This window comes from Carlito syrichta, unplaced genomic scaffold (genome assembly GCF_000164805.1).
Source record: "Carlito syrichta isolate Samal-C Ts95f unplaced genomic scaffold, Tarsius_syrichta-2.0.1 Scaffold67297, whole genome shotgun sequence".
NCBI lineage: Eukaryota > Metazoa > Chordata > Mammalia > Primates > Tarsiidae > Carlito > Carlito syrichta.
In genome coordinates this window covers 605,375-617,104 of record NW_007011393.1, presented here as the reverse complement: position 1 = coordinate 617,104, position 11,730 = coordinate 605,375, and the positions used below count along the sequence as shown (strand labels likewise).

The following is an 11,730-nucleotide window of genomic DNA, read 5'->3' as shown; positions in this document are numbered from 1 at the left end:
ACACACACACACACACACACACACACACACACAGACACACACACACAGCCTGACACTCATTACAGATGTCGCCCAAGCTTTCCTGAGATAAGCACAAGGGGAACCATCTCCTGGGATTCCGATTTCAGATTTTGTGTCGGGTGGAATGGGAGGCAAGAATGTCTACTGGCCATGGCTGCCCCGGAACACACACACACACACACACACACACACACACACACACACGGCCTGACGCTCATTACAGATGTCACCCAAGCTTTCCTGAGATAAGCACAAGGGGAACCATCTCCTGGGATTCCGATTTCAGATTTTGTGTTCCCAGGGTTCATTTGCAGCTTCCCAGCTTCAGCTGGGAATTCAAACCATGTAATTAAAGAGGAACTGCATTCGGGGCTTGTAATTAAAATAGGTGCCCGTGTGGTTAGGCTGCAGGCTAGTTATTTAAAGAAGGAATTCATGATGAGGCTTCACACTGAAAGCTTCCGATGACACTGGGCTTTTTACAGGCTTTAAAATCCCCACATACTCATGCTGTGCTCTGCTCTTTATCAGTGAGTCTGAAGTCCCAGGACCACCTCTCCTTCATTTATTCCACCACAGAGCTCCCTGGATTTGGTGATTCACCTTCCAAAGCTTTAGGGGCGGCAGAATCTTCTGAAAAGGTGCTACCCTAACACTCACCAGCACGTCTTTCCAGTAACAGCCTATCGTGGTGTACTGGGCTGGGGTCCCTCCGAGTGGATGCCAGAGAGGACTGGAGAGTGGAGTCCCTGGGAGGGGAGAGTCAGGTCAGGAAGGTGGAAAGTCAACCTGGGCACAAGTGGCAGGTCCCTGCTGGGGCACCGGGGCCTCGGGAAGTAGGCTGGGACGACTCTTGGCCCACATTGGCAAGGCTTGCTCCCGTCACTTCTAGACTCGCTGGGGCGGTCTCATGGACACAGATGGTCCTTGGGCCGAGGAGCACAGGAGCTTGGCTGCACCCCACGTGTGAGCATCCTGTTCACGGGGGCAGCAGGTGGCTTCCTGGGACCGAGGGGTGTGGAGGCGCACCGGTCTTGGGTTCTGTGGATGGGTGTCTTTGAAAGCATCTTCTCTGCCGAGAGGGACGCAGTCTGCTCCCTGACCCAACAGTCTCCCAAGGCAGAGAAACACAACAGCTCCGGGTTCAGCCTCGCACTTAGAGCCAGTATGTTAACTGGTGATTGCAACAAAAGAAAAAGAAAAAAGAGTCATTCTGAGAGCAATACAATTCATCTCAACCTGGCAAAGAGTTTTTCGGGTGATGAAACTGTGTTAAAAGTGCAACAGTTCTGGCATCCACAGTGTGACAGGAGGGTCAACTGAGCCAGACCTTCTTAATTCCCTTGACATAGTCTTATTTTTTGACCCAGAAATTTTGCTTCCAGGAATTTATCCACAGACAGTCATCATAAATACAGAGGAAGCAGTCCATCGATGTTATTTAAACCTGGGCTGAATGGTGGATGGGCGGGAAGGTCTTTAGAAGTCTGTTAGGCTTCTCAGTAACAGGAAAGGGTCTCGTTCTCAGGCTGCACTCCCAGGACGGAGTATTACCACCACCTTGGCGGCCTGGGGCTCACAAATAACTTCGTGTCTGGGAAGACATTTAGGATGTGATGTGTCACAAAAGTGGAGAACAGATCTATACATATGTTTTAAAAATATACCACAAAGAAATTGGTGGGAAAGACATCAGAATATTAAAACATACGACTTATTTGTCATTTTTACTGGCATCTTTCATACGATGCTTATCTTTTCTAACTAGAACATTTATTACTTTTACAATAAGAATGATACTTGAAATAATTTTAGAAGACCATACTAACAGTTTTATTTAAATGATACTCAAATCATCTTGCTCTTACTGTTAATGTTTTGTATTTTGACAGACACTTCAATCGTTTGACTCAGGAAAACCTCTTAGCAGTAAAGAAAATATACAGGTAAGGATAATAATATCTTATAAGCACTGGATACTCAGTGTGGATCATGCTTGAGTCATTGCAGTCTCATTGGTTGGTATGCTCCTTGGTCTTGAAAGTCTTCTATGGGACATCCTTTTTTATTTCTGACATGGTGTTTTGTCTCAAAATGCTGTGTCCAGAGGTGGGGCAGGATGAAACGGATCTGGCTGGTGTTCAGTTGGGCTGCCGGGTTGCTGCTCCTGCCTTTCAGTCACAGCCGTGCACTCAGCTTGCCCACCCAGCCAGGCCCAGCATCTTGGAGCTTGGTGTTGACCCTTGGTGTTGACCCTGGCTGGCTTTGCTTGTAGAGGGTTCTGCACGTTGGGCAGCGGCCCACGCATGCAGTCATTTTTTACTTTAGTTTTTGAGTTGGTGTCTCACTCCGTCACCCAGGCTGGAGGGCAGTGGCACGTTCACGGCCACCCAGCGTCCACCTGCGGGGCTCTGGTGATACTTCTGCCTCAGGCTTCCAAGTGTCCGGAGCTATAGGTCCGGGCTACCATGCTGGCTAATTTTGAAAAATTATTACTTACTGTAGAGACAAGCTCTCACCAAGTTGCCTGGGCTGGTCTGGAACCCGCGGGCTCAGGCAATTCTCTCGCCTCGGCCTCCCAAAGTGCTGGGATGACAGGCTGATCCATTGAACCCGGCCTACATGTGGTCATTTTTACCCATACTGTTCCTTCTGAGTTCTGCACCTGTCCACCAGTGGTTTGGGATGTCTTCATTTGGCGTTTTCCTAAGCAGCTGCTCTGACTCTCTGGTATTTTTCACAAAAAGAGGATTAGACGGCCCAGCTGAATCTTTTGGTTCCTGCCACTCATTTAATGATTGGGACTGAAGCCTTTGATGAACTATTAGCGTTTGAGCATCTTGAGATGGTCATTGTAAAAACTTTGGGAACGTGTCCAGGGCCTATGTTATCCCTGTGTTCCTTCATCTAGCCCCAGATGGGCCGCAGAGGGGAGGAGCCCCCCGCCATGTCCAAAATCCTGAGTCTGCCTCCTGGAAGTGTCAGAGCAGGAGCGTTGACGTAGCCGGTGCCCGGGGGGCTCTGGATGGGGCGGGGCCCGTAGGCCAGGCGGTGGCTAGCACAGACAGACTCAGGGTTTGCTTTTAATGCTAGGAAGCAGCATTAAGTGCGGCAGTTATTTTTATTAAATAATGTTGAGAGACGTGTCATCATTTACAAGAATGTATCAGCCTTTTATTAAATGGAATCTTACTACTTTTCTGTTATTGTACATTTTATTCCCAAAGTCCACTTTTAATTATGCTTTGGGGGATTCATTTTTTTTCCTATAAATTTGTTTTAATTCCTGAACGAGCTGCCTGAAATGAGAGCACTGGTATTAGGAAGATGTGCTTCCACTTCATAGTCCGTCTTAGTGTTCCAAGGCCTTTGGCTGTTGGAGAATATCTCTTTCTTTCAGTCATCAATGCCAGGGCAGCCTAAAAACTCTTAAGGAGTGGTTTTTGGTGTAAAAAGAATGTCTGGTCATTTCTTTTTATGCAACAAAAGACTCATAGTACAACAGAAACCCGAGTTCTATCAGCTAATTAATTAGAATAGTGCTGTTGGTCTGCTTAAGACTCTTCAGATGACGCTGCATGGTTTTTGCATAGAGGGAGAGGAATAGTAAATAGCATTACTAATTAATCTTCTTCTGCTCCTCAAGTGTTTGTGTGTGGGAGTCAAGACTCATTAAGCCGCCGTTGGCTATGGAGAGAGAAGAGAGACCCTTCCTCCACCACCAATCCTAAGTTTCTTCTCCGGAGCGGGACGGCCAGCTCTTGGCGCAGGGCTGCAGTCAGTGGCAGCCAGGCCCAGCAGTTCTGGCTCCCCGGCCCTTGCTGAGACACTGGGGTCTCTGAGGCAGGTGAAGGAGAGAGCGGGGCTGACTGCAGCCCGTGGCCGCCTGCTTCAGGCTCTCCCAAGCAGTGGGGTCTGTTCACGTAAAGTGACTAGCCTTTCTCTCTTCTCGAGTCGAGGGCCTCCCAGCGGCCTTCCATAGTCCCTCAACAAATGTTCCTTAAGAGCTTGTTGTGGGCAAGGCGCTGTTCCGATGCTGTCAGTCAAGGCCACCAGCAGGCCACAACACAGACAGACCAGCTCCAAGTCCGCCTGGAGCTGAGGTTGTAGCGGCGAGACTAGTGGTAGACATGCTCCGAGCTGGAGAGGCCGTGGGCACGTGAGTTGTACAGGATGTGAGCGGGAGAACCGCGCTGGGGGCGTCGGCGCGGCCAGGCCGAGGGGCGTCCTCTCCCCCCGTCTTCACTTGTTTCAAAGTTGGGGGCACAACTCAGGATCAGGTCGGTGGGAGGCGATCACCCAGGTGAAGTCTGGGCCTCCCTTGGGCTCCGCTTCCCCTGGTTTGAGGCCAGACGCCCTTCGTGACGTCACACCCCCTCCCCCGGCCGCGTCCCACGACTGCCAAACCCGGTCTCACGGCGTCTTGGCAAGGGCTCGGGGTCCGCTGAGGAGCGAGGACGTGAGGAGCCAGCTTTTCGTTTCAGTGAGGGGTCACTGAGTGTGGTGGCCCCTGTGGGGGTCGGGAGAGTCTTCGCTGCGGTGACTGAACAGACCTGACGCAGTGAAAAGCACACGTTGCAAACGCCTGGCAGACAGCAGCCTGACCGAGGGAGCTGTGCATGCGAACGGGGGCTAGAGCCGGGGGGTGGGGGCAGCGGGACTCAGGGCCGGAGAGGGGCCAGCATGATGGGCTCTTCTCGGGGCAGGCGTGGCGCGCGGGAGCACCTGGAGCCCAGGCCTCCGGCTGGGCCCAGGGCGGGAGCCCTCTAGCGGCCGCGTGCCCACCGTGCGCTGGGTGCCGTCCACAGTGTCACGGAAACACGGCCGGCAGCCAGCAGTGCGGACTCCGCCCTCATGGAGCTTACGTGTGTGTGTGTGTGTGTGTGTGTGTGTGTGTGTGTGTGTGCGCTTTCGGGTGTGCGTGTCTGTGCACAAGTGTGCACGCACGTGTGTTCACACGTGGGCCTGGGTGCATGTGTGTGTGCATCGTGTGCGTGTGTGTGCCTGTGTGTGATGGAGGTTCTAGGGGAGAGTGGGCACGCAGCTCTGGGCATCGAGTCTGAGAAGTCCGCGAACCTCTGAGTGGGGAGGTTGAGTTAGAATCTGATTCCACGAACCTGGAGCTTCGGGAGAGCTTCCGCTTGGAGCTGAGAGGAGAGCCAGTGGCGTGCCTGCCTTTCGGCGGATTAAAGCCACGAGCCGGCTTGGCCGTCAAAGGGGCGGGAGGAGAAAGGCGGGAGGAGAAAGACGGGAGGGTCCAGGACTCGGCCACACTGGGGGCTCAGGAGAAGGAGGCAGCCAGCAGGAGGGATGGAGGAGGCGTGGTGGGTGGGGGAGGACACGGGGCCTGAGGTCTGGCCGGCTCTTGGAGGCGAGGCGGGGAGCGTCTGCACTGACAGCTTCCCCGGCTGAGGAGGAGCCAGCTGCCAGCTGAAAGGAGGACGGGGAGGGAGGGCTGGGATCTGGAGGCCAGAAGGTCTGAAGTGACTGGCCTGGCCAAGTGTGGGCATGTCGAGGTTGGCGGGTTCTGGCGGCTCTCTCCAGTCCTCCTGGTGGCAGGTCAGCCTGGGAAGACTCAGGCCAGAGCGGGGTGTTGCAGTTGGGGCCGGAGGCTCCTGGACAGACAGGCGTGGGCGCCGTGCCCGGCCATTGCGCCCTGCCCGTGCCTGTCCGGTGAGCTCTGTTACTCGCGCTATCATGGAGAGGCCACGCACCGGGCTGGTGGCTTTGTTTCCCTGCTTGAGGGGTCTCCCTCCCTCCCTCCCTCCCTCTGGCACCAGGTTTACTTGGCCACGTGGGACCATGTGGTGGGCGGCCACACGGAGTCTACAGGGCTGACAGAGGAAGGTGGGTTGTGGGGACGTCTCCACAGACCGGTGTCCAGGGCCCATGTTATCCCTGTGTTCCTTTATCCAGCCCCAGATGGGCCGCAGAGGGGAGGAGCGCCCCCCATGTCTGAAATGCTGTGCTAACTTCCTTTTTCCCTGTGTTTTCCTTTTTAGGCCCTTGATGAATTAATAAATAAAAACATGCCTCTAACCCTGATGACAATTGGCCAGCAGCACCTCTTAAATAAGTTTTATTTTGTTAAAGCATACTTTTTCATCAGTGTGGCTGCAACAATAAATTGCGTCCCAGACAGCGCATCGAGAATGCCGTATCTCGGACCTCTTGCCGACAGGAACAGACCCAACCTCCAGAGCTTGAAAGGTAGTGGCCGCTCTTCGCTTCTTTCCTTTCTCCTCTTTTCCCCGCTCCTCCCCCTCCACCCCTGTGAACCCAGGTGGCCTAGAGTGTGTTCTTCCACCAGGCTCACACAACGGCATGCATGTGCTGTGTCCAGGCGAGGCCTATCCAGCCATCCATATCCACCCACTCATGCACAACTTCTGTGGAATGCACACGGCGGAACTCCTCACTCATCTACAAAGTGGAACACTCACACTGTGTTTCCCGTGCAGGACCCCTCCCTGGGCCCACCCTGGGGCAGCTGCCGTGCTCTGGCCTGCGGTCTTGCTGTGGTATTCTAGACCCTGGCTCATGGGCCCCTCCTCCAGGGGTCACACTCACCGTGTTTCCAAGGACAGAGTATGCACTGCTGGGGCTGAGATTCAGGGGCCACAGGGCATATGCTTTTTCAACTGCAGTGGAAGCTGTTGCCTTAACAGTAGATGCTTTCCACCGTCTGGTGTGATGGTAACTATGGGTTTTTTGTTTTTTTTTTAATAGATATCCTCTATCAGGCCGAGGAATTTCTCTCCCATTCTTAGTTTGTTTAATAATTATATCGTGAACCAGTGCTGATTTTATTAAAGGCACTTTTCTGTGTCTATTGGGATGGTGATGTGTTTTTTTGTTTTTTATTCTGTTGATATGGTGTGTTACAGTAATTGATTTTTGGATGTTTAACCAACCTTACATTCTTGGGATGAGTCCCACTTGGTCATGGTTTATAATTCTTTTCACAGGTTGTTAACTGCTGTTCGCTAGTATTTTGTTGAGGATTATTGCATTCATATTCATAAGAGATGTTGGTCTGTAGTGTTGTTTTCTTGCAGTGTCTTTGTCTAATTCTGAGATCAGGGAATACTGGCCTCTGTTTTTAAAATGGAGGTTTTGTATAGGTCTGGTGAGGCCAACAGGTCAGACGACTGCCAGAGAAGCATCGCATGTTACAGTTTCCAGGGGAGACTTGCACCCCACAGCGGCAGGACACAGAGGAAAATACTGGGGTCTCTCCAGAGGCAGAGGGAGGGGGCAGAACACGAGCTTTTATATGGCTTCTGGGCGAAGGGGTGGGTGGGGCAGGGCAGACAGCTTAGTATTGGCTCACTTCAACAATTCCAGTGGGCTCTGGGGTGCAGGGGCTGCACTAGTCCTCTGACACTGGGCAGACTGGGCGGATTAGGCAGGAAAGAGTGGCCTAGAGCTTGAGAGCAGTAGAGGAGGTGGTGGGGTGGGCTCTGGACTGGCAAGTTGGCACATGGAAGGGATGCTCCTGGGTGCGTCTTCACCAGGTGTGCTCCCGGGTGCATCTTCTGCTGTCTCTAGGAGCTGGCCAACCCCGGCAGGCAGGGACAGTCTTTTTAGGATCAGCAAGGCCCAGACGTTGAAGTGTCGTCAATACAGACAATAGAAAGGCAAGATTAATGCAGCCTCATAGGAAGAGTTGGGATGCATTTCTTTTGTGTCTTGGGAGAGTTTGTGAAGACTTATATTAGTCTTTAAATATTTGGTAGAATCCAGCAGTGAAGCCATATGGCCTGTACTTTTATATTTGTGAGTAGTTTTTTTTAGCCAATTCAATCTCTGTACTTGTACATCTCTTAAAATTGTCTATTTGTTGACTCAGATTCAGTGGTTTGCGTATTTCTAGGAATTTGTCCATTTCATCTGCGTTATCTAATGTATTGGCATACTGTTGTTCCTGGTTTTCCTTTATGATCTTTTAAAAAATTCTGTCAGGTCGGTAGCCATGTCTCCTCCTTTATTTCCAGTTGCAGTGATTTTCGTCTCCTCTCTTTTTTCTTTCTTGGTCCGGCTAGAGGTTAGTCAGTTTTGTTAGCTTCCTCTATTGTTTTTCTAGTCTCTATCTTATTGATACCTGTTGCAATCTCTTCGGTTTTCTTTGTTCACTCACCCTTATGAGTGGGGAAAGGATTAGAGGGGTCCCCAGGTTCTCAGTATTGCTGTGCTCACGATAGAGCCCCCATCCCACACGTCAGGGCTGGTGGAAGGAGGGGTCCATATCTTCCGAGTTGCACCTGGCTGGAGTGGATTTTTCCACCTCACTGAGCCAGCAGGAGCAGAGAGGGAGCTGTCTCTCTCTGGATGCCACAGCGGGTGCCTTTCTTGCCACATGTTAGTAGAGTCTCCTGCCTAGATGCTGACTCTCTCTGTGGGGACCTAGCATCCTTTGCAGAGAAGGTCAGCGTTTAAGTAGCAGGACCTCCTGCTGAGTTAGTACAGTGGGTTCTTGGAGCTCTTCCTGTGGTCCTGCCAGAAGCTGGTCCCCTGAACAGTGTGTCTTTGAGACTTACCTACATCAATGTTTGTAGCTGCAGTTCCTCTGTTTTCACTTTATTTCTTGATTGTACTGATGGCCAGCATTTAGACAGGTTTCTGGGTTTTTGCTTACTTAAGAACAATACTGCTGGCTGCCCTCTTGAGTGTGTCTCTGCGTCCTTCCGAGTGAGAGCTTCTCACAGCCGGGAATGGAGCTGCTGTATCACGGCTGACGTCACGCTGCGTGTGAGTGTCTGACTCTCTGCTGAGGCCACTGGGCTGGATCGCGCCTTCCCGTTTACATAATTTGACTGATTTAGGCTTCAGTCTTATCTTTTTTATCAACTTGATAGTTAGACATTGTTTGTACTTTTTTTAACCTTATGATAGTTGTGGAGATTTACCTGCGTGTTTACTGTTTTCTTTGTTCTCGGTTGCTCACACATGTCAGGTCGACTTTGGCTATCTTCTTACTTTTCCCTGAGGTTATATATACTTTGGAAGTTTAGATGAATAGCTAGTTGTGTCGTTACCGTGTATTTTCAAGGATCCAGTCTTTCCTCACTGAAACAAGAAATCCATTATATAATAAATTCAAATGCATACGAAAATGCGATTCTTTTTTCATTTTACAATTTTTAAGGTTGATACATAATAATTATACAAACTTACAGTATACCTGTGTTCTTTTGATACACACATACACTGTGTAAACCAATCAGGGTAACTGGGATTCTCATTCTTCAAACATCTATAATTTCTTTGTCCCGGGACCATTGCGGTCTTCTCCTGTGGTGCTTCTGAAACACTATAAATTCTCATTCGCTACAGTCATTCTCCTGGGCTATCAAGCACTCCCTGCCTCAGCTGGCCCCTGGACTCATGGTGTCCCGAGTCAGAGAGCGCCGGGTGGGCTAGGAGGGGAAGCTCCATGTGGGTTTAGAATTCTTCCCGTTCGACGCCCTGGTCTCCATGTGTGGCATTTTTGGCATGATGTCTAGCCAGGTGACTGAGGTATCCCTCCCTCCCGCGACTGGAAGCCAGGCTGCCTGAACAGGCGGAGGCTGATCTCCGTCCTCCCACTCAACGCTGGCCGAGGACGGGCAGGCTCGATTGCAGGTGGGAGCGGGACGGGGCCACGTGGCATTGCAGCCTGTGCAGCTCCAAGCGGCCCCCTCTGTTCTCAGCCTGGCGGCTCGTGTGTGTCAGCAGCTCTGCTGCTTCCAAGGAGACTTTACGGACATGTTGGGAGCATGTGGGAGACCCCAGATACTTCGAGGGCCCTACGGGGACCAGGAAAGGCGCCGCGGCTCAGTCGCCGAGACCTCTGGCGGCATGGCTGAGTGGCCAAGACCCTTCGGGTTGTCCGGCTTGGAGGGATCAGCCTCCAAACCCTGAGGGTGCATGGTGCCTCGGGACACTTGGCACGGAAACACACTTCTTGTGACCCCTGTGCTGGCTTTTGTCATCAAACTCACGGGTCGTTTCCCACGAATGACACGTTCTAAAAAACAGTAACTGATTTTTAAACTAACCACAGACATCCTTGATTCTTCCTCTATTTTGTCTCCACAGAGCTGTATTCCAAGGAGGACAGGGGTTCATTCTGCCAGTTCACCAGAGCCAGGAATGAGTCCATCCTGAGCACCCTGAAGGCGAGTCCAGTCGGGGTTCCCAGCCTCAGTAGGTCAGCCGCCACAGGGCGCCCTCGGGCCCAGGCAGGTGTTCTGGGCCATGCTCACCCGAGGGGGGCCGGGTGCCCTTCCCAGCGTAAAACCGCATGGGGCCGGAGTGGGGTGTACTCCCCAAGAGATAGGTGGGTGCTCTGGGGTGGGTCTTTGACTGGAGAAGCTATTGAGGTGCTTCAGAAAATGGGTCATGATGTGTGGGACCAGGTGCTTCTCGCTTCCTGGGAGCAGAGGTGACAACAGCAACTTCTGCCACACCCAGTGCCATGTTCTTTAACCGTGACACCAAATCACCCCGTATCTGTGTGCTTCCACGGCTCTGCACACCTAAGCCTTTAGAGACCTGTTGCTTGGAAGATCAGCGGTTCGCTTTCCTTGGGCCGCGTCAGTTGCATTTCTGTTGACTGTCTGCTGTAAAATCTCATCTTCACATGACCAAGAGGCAATTGCCGTTTAACTTGAAATACAGTTGGTCCTTGTTATTCTTGGATTCTGTGTTTACGAGTTTAACGGTCTGCTAAAATGAATTTGTCACCTCAGAGTTGAGACTCAGCACTTCTCAGTTATTCATGGACACGCCAGAGCGTAGGAGACTCTGAGGTGGCCAGTGCGTGCATCCCAGCTGGGGTGGATGCGGTGATGCTCTGCCTTCCTGTTTGGGCTCTCATGCTGTAAGCAAGAGTCTGTTTCATGGTCCTGAGCTCCATATCACACTTTTTGCAATTTTGTGGGTGGTTTTGATATTAAAATGACCCTTGAGCATGGTGTGAAGCTCCACCTTGCATTTCTATGTGCACGAAGGCTGCAATACGCCTGTAGAGAAAGCACGTGTGTCCACAATGCGCTGTTCACGCAAGCGTGGTTGGCTGAGTTCAAGACTCAGCAGTAGGTATTAAACAATGCATCTTCAGACACAAAACGCATCCAGCAAGGCCCGGTTTTGAACAGCTGAGCAAAATGCTGTGCCCGGAGGCGTGCAGGGGCTCAGCTCTGTCTGTCCCTGGGAGCTGTGGTCCAGTGTTCACTACTCAGTGTCTGTGGCAATTCCTCGAACGTCACCACCATGAGTAAAGAGCTTGGCTGTGCACACTGTAGAGGCCACGTGTGCACATGTGCGCGTGCCAGTTCTTTCCCTGGCATTTTCCACCACCATTCCCCTGCTCACTGAGCTTTCTTCTCCGACGAGTAGGAACAGATCTCCCGTCCACTGCTACTTTTCGGTACATGGGAAATATCTGATATGGAGAGGGACGTTTCGTATGTCATCCCAAGCTTAGCAACATATGTGTCCCCCACAGGCGGTCTTGCTGACAGAAGCTGAAGAGCAACTCAACACCCTGGTGTCAGAGCTGGAGCAGCCGGGGTGTGGGAGTCTGGCCAAGTGCACCGCCAGGGAGCTGGAGGTTATGGTGCGGGCCCAGCTACAACTGGCTGCCGTGGCCCTGCAGAGACACCGTGCGGCCTACAGGTGTGTTCCCGCACAGGTGGGATGGGGAGGGGGCTGGGGGGTGGGGTG

General features: G+C 52.0%; 1 protein-coding gene across 1 annotated transcript in view; it reads left to right on the top strand.

Moving 5' to 3' along the window:
* Positions 1-11,730, top strand: part of LOC103253411 (cilia- and flagella-associated protein 54) — a 125,465-nt gene that overhangs the window by 28,010 nt on the left and 85,725 nt on the right. Inside the window, exons 11-14 of the mRNA XM_021709194.1 lie at positions 1,914-1,967; positions 6,024-6,231; positions 10,102-10,181; positions 11,513-11,682. Coding sequence (XP_021564869.1) covers positions 1,914-1,967; positions 6,024-6,231; positions 10,102-10,181; positions 11,513-11,682 — 512 coding nt within the window. The remainder of the gene's footprint in view (positions 1-1,913; positions 1,968-6,023; positions 6,232-10,101; positions 10,182-11,512; positions 11,683-11,730) is intronic.